Raw genomic sequence first — 20,216 nt, forward strand, 5'->3', positions numbered from 1 at the left:
ACAAAGTTGTTAAAGCTGACACGCGCCACACTTGGAAAGTATGGATGAGGTGATCATTTGAACCTTTGTTTGTATACAAATATAGAAATATGCACACGTGCATTACGTGAACCGCCTTCGTCTATTACCCCACGCCACTGTTCGGTCTCCTTAATGTGCCCAGGCGACTTCACTTAAGACGCATCAGAATCTGATGAATTTCCTCTGCGTCGCTGCCTGTCTCCAGCTCCTTTCGTCTCATCCTGTCTCTCTGCGGCCATCTGCTATAAATTACATGACCCATTGCCAAGGACAAGACTTGCTGGAGCAATATCAGTTGTGATTGGAGGGATATTCTACACCCGCGGCTTTGCCAGCATCTATTGCCTATTATTTTTAGAGTACCATTTAAGAGTATTGTACTGTGTGTGTGTGTGTGTGTGTGTGTGTGTGTGTGTGTGTGTGTGTGTGTGTGTGTGTGTGTGTGTGTGTGTGTGTGTGTGTGTGTGTGTGTGTGTGTGTGTGTGTGTGTGTGTGTGTGTGTGTGTGTGTGTGTGTGTGTGTGCTTAGGCTGTAGGCCTTACGAGGTGTTTGTGTGCTTCTACTTTTAATAAGTCATGTGCCTCAAGTGCTGGCTGAGTGCTGAGATGACAGCACACAATGCAAGATATTGTGAAGAGAGAATATGAGATGAAGGAAAAATAAAAGATGATGTTCAGAAAGCTTCTGAAAGCAAGCAAACAAAGGAAGCAAAGGTTACCGATGATATCTGCGGAGAGAAAATAGAGAAGGGAAAACGGATTTTAATATTTTGAGGCAGCCGCAACAGAAATAAAGGTTTGTTTGTCCCAAAGCTGACAACAGAGGCGAAAACACATGGTAGAACTCCTGCAAAATCCCCAAAAAACAAATCACAACCTATAAACAAGCGAAACAATTTCCGACACGGTGCTGGAGAAAATGTCAAACCTCTTTAAAACAACATGAATGAATTCAAGGAGAGAAGGAAATTCAAGAACTTCAAAAAACGGTCACAAAATAGGCTAGGAGTGATGGGACAAGCAGCAAAAAAAGGAAAAAACAAAACAAAAAAAAAAAAACTGAGTGCCTTCTCTACAACATCCAGCAGCCTAGGGGAGATTGCATTAAAAATTCATCCTGTGATTTATCTGCACTCTGCTTGGCAGGCTGGCCCGCCACACTCCGCTATCCCATTTTATTTTTTGCACACACAATCTCTCTCTCTCTCTCTCTCTCTCTCTCCCTCTCTCTCATTACCACATGCACACAGTCGCACACACATGCCACATGACAGCAGAGAACACATACACCCGAACACATAAACAACATCAGACTCATGGCTGCAGCAAAATACAAAATTGCTGTCCGTATCAAACCTCTCAACTGTCCCGATAAGTACAGGATGGAATGGGATAGAGAGGAACCGACAAAACCTTACACAGGGAAATATATAGAGCGTGTCATCAATATTCCTGGACTGTCTTGTTTCTGCCGAGATGGCATTCATCCACAGTCTGCTGTAATCTGTCATGCTTTTAAAACAGCCCCTCCAAACTGTACCGAGCCTATTTAGCACTTGATGACTGGGTTTTGGTTCTGTGTTTGTGTTTGTGTGTGTGTGTGTCCCAGTTTAAAAGTTTCATAGCCAGCCTATAAAAATGATGACCTTGTTGCAAAAAGGAGATGAGCTGACGTTGCTCTGTTTTGGGACACGACTATAAAGTAGTAGGATGTCAGCAGGAGGAAAACAATGCAAATATTATGGGAACACCATGAAAACACAATATGTGCAAGGAAGTACAAAATCTAAAACAGAAAAGGGTTGAAATAACTATAAAACAAACATAAAAAGAAAAAAACAACAAGCCTGATTGTATAAGGTGCAATGATAGTCCTAAGAGGATACTTCTGTGAGAGGAAGACATATTAGTGCTGCAATGATAAGCTGGTGCAATGATTATGACAAGATTGAGTGCATATATTTAGAATTTTATGGCTGTAAATTTGTCAAAAAAAATGAGCAATGAGGGACTTTTTATCTTTCCATTTCCAATATAACTTCAAATTTACATTTTCTGGCATCTTTTGACTGTACTGAGAAGCTTGTTATTAAAGTTTGATACGCAGGTGAACTTCTCTGTTTTAACTGTTTATACTGCAGAAGTTCTGTGACTCGCCGTAATGAATAGTACAGGTGCAAAGCGCTACTTTCTAAATTTGGAGGTATAACTCAAAGTTTTCATAAACGCATACTATCCTACATAAAGGTTCTGGTCATACTTCGGTACTACTACTTGGGTTAAATGACTTAATTTCAGATGTTTATCATTTTCAGGCTCACTAATCATGTAGTGTTTAATATATTTCTTCTTTTTTTAACTGTTTTTTGAGGGAGAAAATTTGGGATACATTTGGATTGAGAAACATAAACAAATGTTTTTTTTTCATTTCATTTTATTTTTCAGAAGAGAACAAACAACATGTGCCAATGTAAAGTTTCAGGCAGGTGTAATACTGTATTACTTATCCATCATAGTATAGCTGCAGGAAAGAGGCCGGTGTGATTAGCTCCAGATTTATTTGACTGCAGAGGAAAACAACCTCAAACAAAAAACTAGTGTTACTGAAGAACTACCTACACCGTAAAGAAGAACAGTAGGCTATGGAAGTGTGGGCACAGTGCTGACAAAATCCTTATCTTAACATAATCAAGTGTGTGAGTTTACATGAAGAGACAGAAAGATCTGAATTCTGCAGATGATTGTTTATTTAAAATAAACTTTGTGCAAGCGATAACCATTAACCTGAACACAGCACGGCACTGTATATCCAGTAAACACACTACAACTCCTGTTATGCCAATACAATGTACCTATTTACTCAAATAAGTTGAAAGAGTAGAAGTAAAGTCTTTTTTCAGTCACAGAGACAGGGTTTAAAGACCGCCAATGAGAAATTGGAACTATAGGTTGTATGTGGGCAATGGAAATATGGTTTATTAATGCCAGAAAATGCAATGTGAATCACAGAAATCAAGCCCTGACTTGGGTCGCTGTTGAGTTTGCCTTTAAATTCAGGCTGTGTTGCGAGAGTCAGACACTGGATATATAAAGATGTGGCAGCTGGATAAGCTGTGAAAAAGGAGGACTTGGGAGGCGTTCATGTAACATGCTGGCGCAGTGATTAGTACTGTCACCTAAAATTAAAAAGAGTCCACCTTTGAATTATCAGGCCTTTCTGTGCGGAGTTGCATGCTTTTCATGTGCCGAAGTGAAATTATTCTGTGGTCCACTTGCTTCCTCTCACCATTCAAATGCATGCATGTTGGAGTAACTGTGATTGGGAGTGACTGTCAATGTTTCCAGGGCGTGAATTTGTGCGTGGAGCTCTGTGTGTAGGTTTTATTGCTTTTATTAGCATGTCTTCATTTGTTAAACCAACACACTGTCAAATCTATACAATGAAGGCTGAAAAATGTATTTGCCGCACAGAGAGCTGGCTGACATGAAAAAAAAAAAAAGAAAAAAAAAAAGAGCAAAGCCACGATGTGTTTGTTAATTCTGAAGGTGTCAAAACTGGATAAAGACGTACAAAGAAAAATGTGTGCATGTGCAGCAATGAGGAAGGAAGGGAATTAGTAAAACGGTGCGGTTCTTTCAGCGAAACTGTTGCCAAGGTCAGATCTTGCTGCATCACCATAACTCAGGATTAATCACAGCACCGTGTTTGTGACACAGGCATGCACTGTTCTTATTACCCCTGGTTATTTATGAGCTCACCCATATGCCCTGTTCTGCAAAGCCAAGCCTCAGCACATTCAGTAACATCTTGTTTTCCGTCTGTCTGCCTGTCATTCGGTCTCTCCTCCCCCCGTTTCACCTTTCCTGCCTTCCACCTTCCTGTCTTCATTCTTACACTCTCCTCGACAAAGCACTCCTACACTTTCTTCCCATTTTATGCCCATTTTTCCTCCTTCTCCTTCTTGTTCTGGTTTTTAATAATTCATCTGGAGCTCTGCCCCCTACCCCCCCCTCGGGGGAACAGCTCCCACTGTCACAGGCCAAGACCATTAATCAATCCCTCGTCTCGCTCCTGCTCTACCTCCACCTCTCTTCGTTCTTAACCTCCGCTCACTACCCCGTTCCTCTACTCGGCACATCTCTCTCTATTTTTTTTTTTTGCTTCAGACACCTTCCCTGCTTTTCATCTCTCATGTATCTGTCCATCATTTATGTTTTTATGGGCTTATCTGCCCCACTTGTCATGCTCTCCTCCACTTCTGTCTTTGATCTTTAGAGCTCCTCCTCAAAAACAACACAGGCGCTCTTTTCACTTCATCTTCTTCTTCTTCTTCCAATAAAAGGCCACTCGTGCTTGTGCTTACATAAGGAACAAACCTAATTTCTACACTTGTTCAGTATGTTGGCAAACAATCGTACACCACATAAGAAGCTAACCGATTCGTGGTACATTTTTCTTATTTAGCTTATGTCAAATGAATATAGGTGAGACATGCATCACATAATTATCTGCTGTTTTAGCCATAAAGTGTCAACAGCTGAGCTGCTAACAATGATTAAATCCTTTCATTCTTACTAAATACCACTGTTTTCTTTAAACTTACTACCTATTTCTTTTCATTCATCTGTTTTCTTGATTCCCTCATCACTTCTATTCTTTTCTCTCCCCAAAGACCCAAAGATAATCTATTTCCTCTTATCTCCTGCTCTAAAATGCAAAGCCATAAAACACGGTCTGCACGAGCTCTTATCAAGCATCTATCTCTTTGTTGTCACGTCTACAAGAAATTATCAGATTGAACTCTCACTCCCACACAGTCTGCCAGCTGTTTCCTTGCTCCGCTGAAGCAAAATCCACAAACACCTAGCACTGACAAAACAGAGAGCGCCTTACCATGCCTGCAGGAGGAGTGGTCACTCGTTTCCTTCCTGCTGACGCCCACTTCTGGAGTCGCTGGGCGCGCTGTGGTGGGGTGCGGAGGCAAGGTTACCGGTCAGGATGTGGAGTTCACGTTGCTTCCGCTCCTCATGTGCTCTTCTGTCACTCTGGCCACCACTTCACAAGAGGTTGTATTTCTAGGAGACAAGGGAAATTGAGCATTTGATCAATATCTCTTCTGGAGAACATGTCAAGGGAAATTTTTAAGACCGTTTCACCCCCCTCACACCAGATAAAATACACAGAAGCAACATATGGTGCTGAATAGATGTAACCAAGTACAGGCAGTAATTTAACAAAAAGCTGACATTTAACATCAAAAACAAATGCGCTTGATGAAAGCTGTGTTAAATCTCTGTTAAATTTATAGCTCCTCTACAGTGATTAGAGCTACTTCACTAGAGTGGAGTCAAATTAATATATTATAATCTGAGTAACCTGCCAACCCTTGAACAAATGACTATAAAGTCATGTTACGCACACATCGTCTCCACCTCCAAATACATTTTGGTTCAATTCTAGATTTCCCTCATCTTCAAAATAGGCTGAATCTGTTTATTGGTGCTAGTTGTATACTTTCACTTTTGAGTAGTAAAAGTTAATGGAAGTTTCTGCAACTGTCACACGTGACATGCATTTTAGTTTATCTGTATTATCTATTAAAGGTATGACATCAATTGGTCATCATTTGAGCAAAATGCCCTTCAGCTTCAATCACAAATCGCAACGCAATCGCACCAAAACATGTACCAGTCTGTACATTCATCTCTTATTCACATCGTCCAACACTCTGTCGTCTCACTCGCTCACTCTCACCCTCCCATTTCACTTGGGCAGGGCGTCGGTCCGGTCCTGCAGTAAAACATCTGACAGACTGCCTGATCAGCCCATGTTGAGTTGGACATGTGGACACATATACACACAAGCACAAGGACACACAGAGACCTTCATTCATTTTTCATGAGCTGGCAGATGTGTGAGGGAGGGGGATGTAGTACAAACACGTGCTTGTGTTCATACACTGGGTTACACTCTTAAGCCGAACACGCCCTCCTCAATTCACACGGACCCACTCGCACGCCGCCTAATGGATGTGTAAACTGCTCTTTATTCTCTTTTTCTGTCACTGGAGTCAGAGTATAATATATAATACATGTAATTAGTTTGGAGGATAATGTGGGCACAGTAAGCCTCGGAGGGAATAATATCTTGAGAAGGCATACTGACATTTCCAACTGCTTTGATGGAAGTGCTAGTGATGAAATTGTATGAAAAATTACTGTGGGAACTCTGCTTTGCTCTGAAGGATTGAGTTTTACTGTGCAAACAGTTAAAAAAACCCAAAGAAAAACAGCTGAAGAAAAGAGACCAAGGAAACTTAGAGCTGGACCTCAGATTAGTGTTCAGTGTTTGGAGAGAGACGGTCGTGTTGCCGAGTACCCTTTCCAAAAAATGTGCGACAGTAATAGCTCTTCCAACCTTATCTGTTCCTGGCTTTTTATTTCTTCCACTAAACAAAAATGAACCTGGCAGTGAGAAAACACTAAAAATAAGACGCGGGGCCGGTGCATCAGCTCAGAATACACAAACCGAAACTAATAAATCGTTCAATGAAGGCAACACTATTAAACCTTTATGTTATTTCTGTCCCTGCTATAATAAATTCATGGCTTTCTAAAAATGTAAATCATCTTGGTCTTTAGTGTAAACTAAACATGCAGTGCTGCTATTAAAAAAAAAAAAAAAAAAAAGCACAGGGCAAGCTGAGGTGAAGAGAGACACAACGTTCTTATTCACAACACAAAATGTCAACAGTAGCTCCACTGACAGCACACAGGCGCATCTGGATACAGCTGAACCCGAGCGAGAACATTTTCAGAGCCGTGTGTGTCTGAACGCCGCCAAACCAGTTCATTTCTTAAAGGTTGGACAAATTCTGGACGTTCAAGGAGTTCTGGTGACGTTCAGCAGAATCGATGTCGCTAATGAAAATTGTGAGAAAACATATTTATTCATAAGGTGTGTGTGTGTGTGCTTTATGCGACAGGAAGAAAACTAAAACAAAAAGTACAAAGCAATGTAAAAAAAAACAACATTATAATGGATGTCAAAATGAACAGTATAGAGCGTCTTCTCTGGATGAGCATTTGATCTGTGACACAATCGCTGACAACTCGGTCTGAGCAGGCACTGCATAAACATCAAAAACGATGCAACGACTTCCGCGGGGGGGCAGAACTGCCACAAAGGAACTCGCATATGCATTCACGTACACTACAAACACCAAAAGATGGGCTTGATTTACAAAGATCCCAAATAAATTGCACGCTTATGCAAACAGATTACATTTTTGCTTTGCGCAACGATATAGTGTGCTACCATATGGCAGAAGGGGGTCTTTAAAGAATGTTGCATGTTTAATGTTAGTGTCAGCCATGGACAGCTGTGATGAAGAAGTGAAGTGAAGACAATCTCAAATTAGATTTGATACAGAGGAAATCAACAAATATAATGCAGAAAAGAAATCAGAAACACAACAGGGGAGAAGATCAGTAAGAAAATCAACGCTGCGTTGGGAACAAGAACAATGAAATAAGACGTCGACACCTTAAAAAAACTAAAGTAAGTTAAAAATATTTTATAATAAAACCTAAAATAAAACTGATAGTGGGTGAGGCTCAGGAAATTCCTCTCAGCATAATGCAGCACAATTTATTTTATGCATTGTAATTCCAAAATGTTTTTTTTAATGGGATGAGGTCCTCTGGATTTTGGTACATCTGGTCGAAATGCCCGATATTGCACATCCATTAACGTAAAAGAGATTAATGGATAGTGTGTGTTATTTTGCGCTGTTAAATCATTCATGCGTCTTGTTAGCACATCAGCCTCTGCATAGTTTTTCAGGCAAACCTTCTGTAAATCAGACTCTTTTCGATGATTTTTTTCCTGGATTCCAAACACAGTATTGCCACCAAACAACATGTATTACTGAAAATTCTCCAGTGATTTTGGACTTGATAATCTAAAAGAGTATCCCATCAGCCTGATACTACGTCCTTCTTGCAAAAGGGTGTCAGGGGCAGAGAGATAAACAGACATGCGGCTGCTGGTCTCTCCTGGAGTAGACCTGCTGGGGGATTAAATTGCACGCGACATCTCGGTGGGGTTTGGGGGAGATGGGAACGAATCAGTAAGACGATGTCGGGAGACAAGGAGTGAATAGTTAGAGAAGACACAGAGAAAATGAAGAGAATTGGAAATTACCATGAACAGGAGCACTCGGAACAGAGAGAATGGGCGACAGAGGCAATGTGCTAAACTATAAGACAAGTACAAAGTGGTGCAAGGGGACAGAGGGGAATCGGATAAACAACAGCACCAGATATTGAGCTGGCCCCCTCGGGCAAGCAGCCTCCACCAGAAGCTGCTCCTCATTTTCTCTCCAGCGCTTCGGTCTCTGAGCCGCCGGCTGCCACCCTGCCACACTGACAATTACCTCCTCAACACACCTGGCAGCGACAGCCTCTGTTTGTGCACTCGTGTTTTGCCAGTTACCTTCCAGCCAATGCTCTGTGCTGCAGGAGACGGAGCGCTCGTCCAACATGGCCCGGCCACTTAGAACTATATGCACATGATTATAGAGCATGCACACAAACACAAACACAGACACAGATACAAAACACCCTGCCAAGAAGCATAATAACAATGTGCCTGCCCCCACTCGATTCTCATTATCAGAACAATACAGTGATAAACAACACCACCAGTCCCTCTTTGTTTCTCGCTCATGGCACTTCCACCTCTCATATTTCTGTAATTAAAATCAAATGGCCAATACTGAGAAACAAAGCTTATAATAGGGGTTTTGAAATATTAAAAAAACAAACCTAAATTTAATTTATTTGTCATTAGAGTTAAGTCTTGGATGAAGTCCTGCATTTTCAGAACAACAAACATGCAACCTTACAGTTGGCACCCTCTTTTTCTTTTTTTCTCCCACTGGGTCTGAGGGGTCTTAATAGACCAGGTTCTCACATGCACAGCTGTGTTTTGCCATCACCAACAGTGTTTGCCTGTTGGTTCAAAAACTCTCCCTGCGGTTCAGACTCCCTCAGAATCGCAGTGACCAATTATTTCATTTCTACATGCCTCCTCCCTCAGTCCCGTCTTGTACGCCTTCCACCAGCATCCATTCGTCATTTTTCTTCCTCCCTTCTAATTCACACCATGCTGGTGGGTCATTAATGTGTGATTGTGTGTTATTCTCCCAAGGATGGGGAGGGGAGTGGGGGGTGGCTGGTAGAAGCCCTGCCTCATTAGCGATGGTGGTGGCTCATAGTTATTAGCATGTACACACACACACACACACACACACACACACACACACACACACTATCACCTCAATTCCAGTCCACCGTAATTGAATATATTTCCCCTCGAAGTTTATGCATTAGGGAAAACCCACACCTGTGCTGCGTCCTCCTTTCGCCAAGACGGAGTGACAGCGCTCTGTCCTCCATCGACTGAAGAAAAAGGAATCAGGCAGTGGGAAAGAAACGAGGGATGAGAACCAGGCTGAAAGATGAGGGGAAGATAACGGGGCTGGGGAATTTGCTGAGATAGCTGTGAGCGGCCATTTACACCTCTCTCATCTGATAACCATCAAAGAGGATGAGCAGTGGAAGAGACGGAGTAAAGGGAGACAGGAGATTGGCAACAGACAGAGGGAGTCCGCTAATTAGTGCTGGGGGAGCTTATTTTCACAATGCATTTGCATTTAGAGCTTAGGTTTTGGACCCAATGATGCAAAGAGATTTTCACTTTGAAACATTTTTTGCATCATTTTACACTCAGTGTGGCACTCTCAAAATGAAGAGAAGACAAATGCGCTGAAGGCAATTTTTTTTATTTTTTTTTTTTGAAGGAGCAAAAAGACATTACACTGGCAAACAACTTAAAAAGACAACCTAAGTCAAGGACGTGGTGTTTTCTTTACTCTTTCATGTATATGTTTATTCTTTGCTGCATTTTTGACCTTCAATGTTTTCTCACTTGCGGCAGGAAGGGCATTTGGGGTAAAAATCTCCCCAAGTATTCAAGTTGCAATGACTTGCTATGGTGACTATCTAAAAAGGGAACAGTCCAACAGATACTCATATTAGTCTCTGATCCGGCAGTTTTTTTTAGCAAAGCCCAAACAGACAAGAGCAGGATCTCTATCTAAAATCCGACATTTGCTCTTGAGTCACCATAGTGCCGTTAATCTACTCTGAAAGGAGGAAAGGGACACAATTTTATCAGCCAGATTCAGATCCATCCTGTCTCAGGTCAGACAGTTAAGATGTGATCTAGTCACACAAAAGAATATTCTTTTATAAACCCTAAATGCACTTGAAGCCTGAGATTTAAACTATACACTTGAAAAAAATAAATATAGACCAAATTACACATCCTGACCATCTTGTTTACATGATGGTTTTATCCAATAGTCACACTGCCAACTGGATACCAAAAATAAAGACACTATATTTACGGAATTGGTCAACTGTGGCACAAATAGTACTTATTTTTGATTACCGGTAAATATTATTAGATAAGTTTTAAGCATCACCTAAAAAACAAATACACTACACCTTTATTAAGTTGATATCGTCAAAAAAAAAGACTTCAAGAACTTCAAGAACATATATAACAGGCTATCAAATCTGCTGGTCTAAATCATGTATTCATGCAATTGGTGAAAGGTTTTAGTGCCAAAAGCATTTAGTTTGAAGTTCTATATGCAACTTTTTGGTAGATATACAGATAGGAAATCATAAGATGGAAAGTAGACAAGATGATCAGTTCTTCATCCAGGAACAACCTATTTTCTTGTTTTTTTTCCCAGCTCTTTACCTGCTGCCCTCATTTTTTAAGCCTCTCCATACAGATGCTTCTGTGCAGTCAAGTGAAGCAGACCCACAGTGACAGTAATCTTTGCAAAAATAATGAGCAGGTATAAATCAGAATGGTGTTTTTGGCAGCCAGGTCTCTGATATGTTGAAGGTGTTTTAGAGGGGGGGGGGATGTTGATTTTTTTCTCTAGATAACTCTTGGTGAAGTATTTTAGGTCTCATGAATGCGATTCTCGGAAATGCTATTTCGGACACATATTTAAACATTTGGTTTACAGCTGCGATGCTGTGTGAGCGTGTGAGAGGCCAGTGTGTTGTGTTATTACTGACATGTGCGGCCGGCTCCAGGGCTAGCGGTGCCATAATGTTTGCAGCTGGGAAAACATCTGTAAAAGTGTGCGTTAATTAGTTGGACAAACATGATACACATGCAGCAGCACACGTACAAATAGGCAACTCTTACTGCCGTCCAGGTGGGGCAGAATAATCAGAATGGATGCAGAATGAACCTTGTGGTGTGTAAACAGGTGCTGACCGAGATGTCTGTTTGCTCAGTCTATTCTCATCTGCAGCGAGACAGCATGACGGGAACCGTTGGAGAGACAAGCAGTCAGAAACATAGACAGTATAGCAGGATGATGCACTCTGAGGCGAGGATGGGCTGAGAAGAACAGAGACAACAAAGGCCACAAAGACAGGGAAGTTTCCACTGTAGAGGAAGGACACAGCTGAGATGCTCCAGCATGTTAAAAGGAGACTATAACAACAAGAATACAAAAAAACGAAGCAAACTCAATTCCTCCTGGAAAGATGTAAAAACATCTCTGAGGCCAGAAGAAATTGAAGATATTTTTTCCCCCACAAACTCACAAATGTCCAATTCGTGTTCATTTTTCAGGCATTCATTTTACATCTCCAACTTTTCCAATGTGGTTCAAATAATTTCTCATATGTCTCCTCATCTACTTTTCCTGCAAGTAACGCCATTAATGACAGCATAGCAATATAGATGAGAATAACAGAGTTTGATTAAGGAGGTTGACTAAAATAGGAGTGGCAATTCAAGGTTAATCTGAGCTGCATAAAAGCAAAAAAAGAGAACACAGCAGTATGGAAATTCTGCAGTGCAGCGTTTACTGACACAACTTAGACCGCAACAAAGTTTTGTAGTCAAGACGCAGGCACACAAGCACATAAACTTATCAGTTCAGAGAACTTGATGTGGATTTATAATCACTTTCTGGTGGTTTTCCCCAACATTAAAGCATAACTACGACCGGCCCAATATAATGTAATCCAATCCTCAACTCAGTGTGTATTTACCTAAAAGTTTAATATGTTATTATGGGGACATGTGAGTGTTTAACTAGATCCCCAAAGTCCTTTGATTTGACCGTTTGTTAGCAACCACATTATGACGTTGAACACATTTACAAGTTGTGAAAAAGCATAATATATTATTTCAGGAATTCAAGGAGATTTATTTTTTCTTGTCTTTTCTTTTTTCTTTTTTAACTGGATATTCAAACACATTCTTGTGCTATTTTATCCAAATTAGGATACAATCACTTGTAAGATAACATTTTTTAAGTTATTATCTAAGTACTTCTGACTGACACAAACAAGTATGTATGTATGTATCAATACTTGAGCTCTACAATCCCATTTCACTCTAATGAGGAAATATAAATCTTTCTTTACAGGATTGAGACATCAACCTTTTCCACAATGACCACTGACACTTAAAAAGGTCTAAGTGTACTTCTTTATCATGGCACAAGTTGACGTAGAAGCAGGAAAAATGGACGATTTGACGAAGATGAAACTGTGATGGCGAGACAACTGGTTTGAGTGCCAACAAATTTGCAGATCTTGTGGGGCTTTTTCCAGTCAACTGTGGATGCAATCTATTAGAAGTCGTCCGAGTAAAGAAATCTGTGAACTAGCGATAGGGTCCTGGATGGGCAAATCTCAATGAAGCATGTGAGAAGCAGAGGCTGGTGTCGTCTGGTCCAACAGATGAGTTAACGTAGCTCAAACTGCTGCAGAGACTCTCATATCAGAAGACACAGAGGAACAGTTTGTTGTATATTTAGAGCTAACAGAAGACTGACACAATATTAAAGAAGTGTTCATAATATTATGGCTGATCAGTGATCAGCCTTCTTTGGGCATGTTGTTGTCAAGGACTGCAACAGTATGAGTGTCAAAGTATTTTCCCAATAAATTGAAGGTGATTTTTAAAAATGTATTTTGTGTTTGTATTCCTCAAGAGTTGGTCCTTGACCACAGCATTAAAAAAGAAAAAAAAACACAGGAAAGCAAAGACAAAAAGTCACAATCTCGAGGGGGTGAAAACAGCTATAATTTCATAGGTGGGATTTGTATGTTTAGTCTATAAAAAGTCACAAGGGAGGGAAAGAGACACAAACGGCGGAAGAAAGTTACTTTAAAGAGAAACTTTCTAATTAGACACACAGTTCACCTCTAGGTACTGTGGCCAAAGTAGTTTGGTGCTATTTTGGAGGCTGCAGTCGGCACACTTTGGAGCCAAAGAACAGAGTATTTCATTGAGACTTGAGGAAATAACACTTGCTGCTTTGACTAAGAGTTTATTGTTGCTTTAGCTGTGCAAAAATGAATAAACAGAAAACAGTATGGCGGCGAATGGACAAAACGAGTGGAAGTTGTTATGCACGAGTCACTCTTGCCTACTGTGCATGGTATATCTTAGATACAATATCATGAGGAAGTAGCATGCTGGGAACGTCATCTGCATTATGTCTCATTAATGCAGGGCTTTGCAGCACATGCAGGAAGGATATTAGAACAAAGGACACCGGGGTAACTGTGCCAGGTACGTACTGCATGTCCACGTTGATCCTCGTTTCCCGTCACCTCTTCAAAGCATCTCACTGAAAGCTAAAAAAGACACACCACCAGTTGACTTGTACTCTTCTGACGCTTTTTGCTCGATCTCTGCGTGCCTCTCAGTGCTTCGTGCACAGGCTTTTGTTTTGTTTTTTCATTAAGGCTAAGCACTTGACACCGAGTGTAATTAACAGACATGACAACTGCCAATTACAGCATTAAATTATCATTAAGAACCGGCCCATTAAACCATTAGAGAGTAGTTTAAGACACCAGCTCTGAAACCAGGCCTCCAAACAGGAGGTCAGTGTGATTACATTTTAATCTCGAACAGGAAAGAAGAGCAAACAGAGGGTATAAAATACATCTAAAGTATTAGTTACAAGGTGATTGTTATTTGTGGTATTGTTGAGGTTCAATTATTCATAAAAATATTTTGATGTAAGCACTGCAGAAATGCAACAGTTGATATAATAAACATGAAATATATACTTTTGTTTCTTGTGAAGATACACCAAGAATTATGGTCTTGATTTGTTCAGGAAAAGCTCATTCTTATGATCCCATTGTCTTAATAAAAATGTCAGACATTCTTCCTCCCAGTCACAGAGGGAATGCACTCACGCAAACACACGCATACACACAAAAGCAATTACTCCTACTGGCAACTACACTGATTTCCCCACTGATCGCAATCCATGCACATACTGCATTCCAATTTCTCTTAGCACTTTCCTATTTCACTTAAAATTCCCAACTGCTATTAATAAGCCCACCATTTGTGACTCCTTGTTTTATTATTACAATTGATTTTGTCATAAAATGTGTTGTTTCAGTTACAGATTAGCCAAAAATACACATAAAAATGGGCCTTTGTGACAATCATCTTATAACCATCATAATAAAACATAAAGCCATTCTGAAGCTGATTTATCCTTAGATTAATCTAGAGTTTGTTGTATTTTAAGCATCTCGACTATGAAATAAATCTACATTTAGCTTGTAAGCAGTTTGGTGAATAAAGTTGTCAGAATGAGGACCAGAGACTCATCTTCAACTTCCATTATTTCCATATACATTGTCATTGATTAAATCTTGAGTGGAGGTCTCTTCTCTTTGAGTGTACTTCAGGTTAATCTTGTGCCAATTGTCCTGCTGAGGTGATGAGTAAACACTTCAGGTCCATTTCTCTCAAATAACAAGGTTGAACACTCCAATGGCTATTACCCTTAATTAGATCCTTTCTTTTTCTGAAAACCTGCAATCAAGGAAAATATATGCAAAGCCCACTTTCGGCGATGACGACAACCAGTTACATATGCTTCACCCAGCAAACCTGATAGTATGCAGGTTGAAAGAAAAGATAAATGCATCTGTCCCGCAAAAGAACCAAGACAAATGAAGATAAATGATTACATTTTAGTTAATTGGTTACATTTGCTGCTTCAATCTATTTTATCAACAGGACAGGGCTAGGCTGACTCTTTTTGACCCCTGTAATGGATTTCCGTGACAACTGAGGAGCACTTAAGTTATTATTTCAACTCTTAGCCTTTCCAGTGTGTGAGCTCTCCTCTGACCTGAAATTGTACGCTGCATAAATATACATGAAGAACCAGCATTGAAAACTGATCAGTTCTCTTAAATGTGCGCGATACTAAACACACCTTCACAGTGGTCCTGCCTCTACCGGGTTGAGGTGCAGGCCAGGAGAGGTCAGAGCACAGAGTATTGATGAGATGGTAGAAAGTGGAGGAAATGCTGATGTGGCTGCTGCCAGGAAAATAGATAACACTGACAGGGGAGTGTAACTCCCCTCGATCGATTATCAAAAAAACGGGAGAGCTGTATGTGTGCGGCGTCCATGCTGATGCCGGGTCAGGCCGAAGAGGCTTCAGGTCACCGACTAACAAGAACAGAAGAATGTAATGTAAGCATCTATCCATCCAGTCACTATCCATCCATATATACAGTATATATGCCACAAATATGTATATATACATATACCAGACACTCTCTCAGGTACACTTGGGCAAAAACATCTGATGAAGTCTTGCCATTGATTGAAACTTCACAAGTGTAATTTGCTTCTTGCTGTAAATGAACACAGTTTCATTATTATAGCACTGCTTTCATTGATATGTTTTTTAAATATTTCAGTCACCCCGTCAATACATGAAAAGGGAATATTTGACATCAATTAAATCAATTTTATCTCTGCAAAGATGTAGTTTCAAGATGTAGGTCCAAATGCTACTTCAGTTGTCATGGCTGTGTCCTTTCACACGCCAGCACTTTGTGCTACAAAACATTGACATTTTTGTCCTTCATTGTCCTCAATTCAATGAGAATCACATCACATATATGTTTATATATTCAGGGTAACATCTGTGTTTTGCCATGCTCAATGTATAAAAAAAACTTAATAGACTTACTAGCCAACGACTGTCAATGTGACAGAGTAGGAAGATGATACTTCATTAATCGTAGTCTTATTTAGCATTTACTTTTGCACAGGAAATGGGACAGTAACCCAGACTCAGGTGGCGACCTGCCAGTTGAGAACTACTGCTGTAGAGTATACGGTACATAAAGTGTCTATTTGTACATCTACATCATCTTACTCAGATCAACTGTATGAGGATGTGAGGACTATCCTGCGTCAGTGTGGGGAATAAATAGACTATCACTATGCCAAAGCTGAAGCACGCTGTAACCGTGTGCGTGTGTATGTGTGTGCACGCACGTGTGTGTGTGTGTGTGTGTGTGTGTGTAACGGTAGGCTCCTGCTGTGCTGATTTCAGCAGGAACAGATGGTCCTGCCAAAGCTCTGCCGAGGCTCCACGGTCCACAGTCTATGAGGAGACTTGTGAATGTGGGCACAGTGTGTGTGTGTGTGTGTGTGTGTGTGTTGCTGATTTTCCCCTCTGATTTTTCACAAATAATGGCTGTACACTTCCTATTTCTCCCTATTTCACATAGCAGTGTGCACAAAGACACGCACAAATACACAATGACACGCCAAGTGCACACACAGAGGCACACGAACGGTGACCACAAGCACACGCACACACGCTGACAATGGTTGTTGCAGTGTAAGTGATATCTTAGTGGTCTTTGGCCTGCTTCTCTGTTCCATTGACACTTAACAGCTTAATCCTGCTTGAAAGGCTCTTCAATGCTAAGCTTATGTTTGCCAACACACAAAGCTGTCACACCCCCACCCTTTTGTGTACACCAGTGTGTGCGCACGTGTGTGTGCGTGCGTGTGTGTGTGTGTGTGTGTGTGTGTGTGTGTGTGTGTGTGTGTGTGTGTGTGTGTGTGTGTGTGTGTGTGTGTGTGTGTGTCGCTGCAAAACACTACCGGTGCTAAATTTATCCACACGCATCAATTAGGAATATGAGATATTATAAAGACATGCTGATGTACTATCACGTGAAAGATTTTTAAGGTTTCACACAAAGTCATTATAATATTTGAAAATGTCAAAAATGCATTCCTGAATACACAATGAACTCGATCTGGATGGCGAACTGGTTTACAGCCGTAATGAGGTTGGAGGGGGAAAAAAAAAAAAAAAGCAGACATGAAATTAATTATATTGGTTTGAGTGGTGATGCCTGTGGTTTACTAGCATGATAATATCTCATCAACACCTATGAAGATGAGAGAGGAGGCATCATAGTGATGCTACGCGGCGGCACCAGCCAGTCCTAATCTGCTTATCAGGGAATAAATGCAAATGTTCCTGTTCCAGTTTGAGGCGGCAGAGTGAGGTTCACACAGACCCAGTAGTTTCTATGGACATATGAAGAGCACACATCTGTGTTGACACATTTTCCATTGGCTGTACTGATATTTTCTTGTTTTATGCTTTTTTTTTTGGCACAGGGAAAATAACAGGAGAGAAGTAATATTGCAAAATCATTGTGATGCTGGGTATTGTCAAGATCTTGTAAAGTTTGTCAAAAAAAATGGCAATCTTTTTATTCTCCAGTGTCCCTTCTGAAGCTCTGTAGATTTTGACAGCTTTTTTGCTGGGTTTTTTTTTTTTTTTTGTTCTTCTACATACTGACTTGTGAAGAGCAGTGCCTTATATCAGTGAAACTCATGGAGGTGGTAACTAAATTCACATTTTGAAATTAAATGTTTTACACTCACTCACTCACTCACTCACTCACTCACTCACTCACTCACTCACTCAACGGGACCTTTTTATTCACCTGCTTTCTCTATCATCTGCCCGTCTAGCTGCAATCAATCAGTACTGTAATCAGATCAACAAATGTGTTGTGAATGTATTGAAAGTCACACATGTGATTGGTGAGGAGGGAGTCACTGCACGACAGTGAGCCTACAAGATTCTTGACATGCTGGGGCTGCTAGCAAGTATACGTACTTGTGGGTGATCAAGCATAGTGGCCAAGTTCAGTAGGGTCAGTGCTGAACTGCAGCACTAGTACTGTGTCAATAGCTCTAAAATATGACTTGTGCATAAGAACAATGTTTTGTTGAACGATGTTCACAGTGCGCCTTCAGGTATGCCTCTGTTTTATGCGAGTATAATCACCCTGCCAGGGATTCTTCCTACCTCAAAGTGTTTTCCTGGTGGTTTGCTTTTTCTTTCTTTGTTTGAGCAGGTGAGTGTGGGCGAGGTACATCTGATTTGGTGGATAACTGAGAAACAAAATTCTTGGTAGCTGATCTCCAAGGCGTCACGGTAATTTATTGTTATTGTGATATGAACTGCGATAAATTATGTTTTGAAGTACTGTGCATTCATGCTCTGCATGTTATCATATTTGGAAAATCAGATAAAAAAAACCTACTGCCTTGAATCCCACGACTCGATTTGAGCGGCTGAGGTCCCACAATGTGTGTAGAAAGAGCGTCATGATGGTGGAAGACATAAAGACAAGCACAGTGTAAATCAGCAGCAGTTGAAAGAGCACTGGTACTTGGAAGAGTATACGATATATAATTATTGGAAAAACTTCACAACATATATTCACAAGATATCATACAGCCCTACAGATCTCATTTCTTCTTTCGTATTAAACTAACTCTTAGCATTCTGCTTGGTCTTCTCCTTTATATTGCAATGTTGTTAATTGAGCATGGGCAGTATATCCCTCCAGATTATGAAATGTACAATGAACTATATATAGTGGTAAACTCAGGATGGCAGCAGGCTGATCCAGATGTGGACTAATTCTGTAATGGGCTGTAATGCTCTCCAACATGTAAACTGTTGTGGTCAGCATCTCACATGTGGGTCCACTCACCTTTGAACCATCTCTTGTTGTCCATTTTCAATTACCAAAGTAGCAGTGAAGCAAGTGAAGCATTTTAAAGATTTGCATTCATGTGACTTTATGTTGTGTTTTGGTCAAAGCACTTTGTAGACTTTGTTTTTAAATAGGTTATATCACTGATAATGGATTATAATTAGATTGATTACAAATACGTAATTTATGAGATTTATCAAACATTCATTTCAGGCAAAACAAACAGATGACTTTTTTTTTTCCCCTCGTCCATTTTTACAGTTTTAAATAACACTTGCAAGGAGCTGAATCTCGGCTACATGAGTCCTGGAGTCAACACATGTACAGTCCGTCTGTTGTGTGGTTTGCTCAGCAGATAGGCAAAATAAACATGTCTGTGCATGAAATCTGTCCGATGGCAGTATTCACGAAATGTGTACTGCATCACGCAGCCCCATTTTCTCTCCCGTCCTCTTACTTCTTAATCTGCAGTGCTTTAGCGGGAGCTGATCAGTGCCTCCATTCATTCCAGGTCAATTTGGGCAGTGTGCTCGATACGGCCGTCTCATTACACACTTCCTTCCTGTCTGTCTCTGCGACTCAGGGGAGAAGACGGAGGGGCTGAGAGGGAGAGAGGAAGGAATGGGAGGAGGAGAGAGTGAGCGGAGGAAGGGTAGGAGGCAGGATTTGATGGGGAGGGGGGGGAAAGTACAAGCTAAAGGGAGGCCGAAAATGTGAGAATTGGAGAGGGAAAAGACGGAAGCGGTGCGGGAGAGGGAAAGAAAATTCAGAGCATGTGGCAGAAAGAGAACGTTCAGTTCAATGTAATACGTGTGTGACTGTAAATCAGGGATCAGGATGAGTGAAGAGGAGAGAAGGAGCACGGCGATGGATGGCGCAGTGTGGCTGATTTAGAGAACAATAATGGAGACGAGCAGATAAAATGGGGCGAACAAGGGAGGGAAATTGATGAAATAGTGAGGGATCGAAGCTGAAACAGCGGGTGGAAAGTGGACAGACAAAATTGGATCTAAGGAGACAAGGCGAGAAACAAGATGAGGCTTTTTGTTTTTTCAAAGAACAGGGCCAAAACAGATTTCACTGATCTACAGAAAGAGACTAAAAATATAAGAATAGAGATCATTGTAAATGTAAAAGAAGAAAAAAAAGAGAGGAAATTACACTTTTCTGATTCATATTCCAGGCCATTTCTTTCTTGAG

The 20,216-nt window shown here is 40.8% G+C and overlaps 1 protein-coding gene across 3 annotated transcripts in view; it reads right to left on the reverse strand.

The window, feature by feature from the left end:
• strbp (spermatid perinuclear RNA binding protein) overlaps positions 1-20,216 on the reverse strand; it is a gene marked incomplete at its 3' end in the record, with an annotated part of 92,671 nt that overhangs the window by 34,057 nt on the left and 38,398 nt on the right. For all 3 annotated transcript variants that reach the window (XM_080510527.1, XM_080510526.1, XM_080510528.1), the window contains exon 3: positions 4,915-5,096. In XM_080510527.1, the coding sequence (XP_080366653.1) occupies positions 4,915-4,917 (3 nt within the window). In that variant the 5' untranslated portion in view covers positions 4,918-5,096. The remainder of the gene's footprint in view (positions 1-4,914; positions 5,097-20,216) is intronic.

This window comes from Blennius ocellaris (genome assembly GCF_963422515.1).
Source record: "Blennius ocellaris genome assembly, chromosome: 15".
NCBI classification, from domain to species: Eukaryota; Metazoa; Chordata; class Actinopteri; order Blenniiformes; family Blenniidae; genus Blennius; species Blennius ocellaris.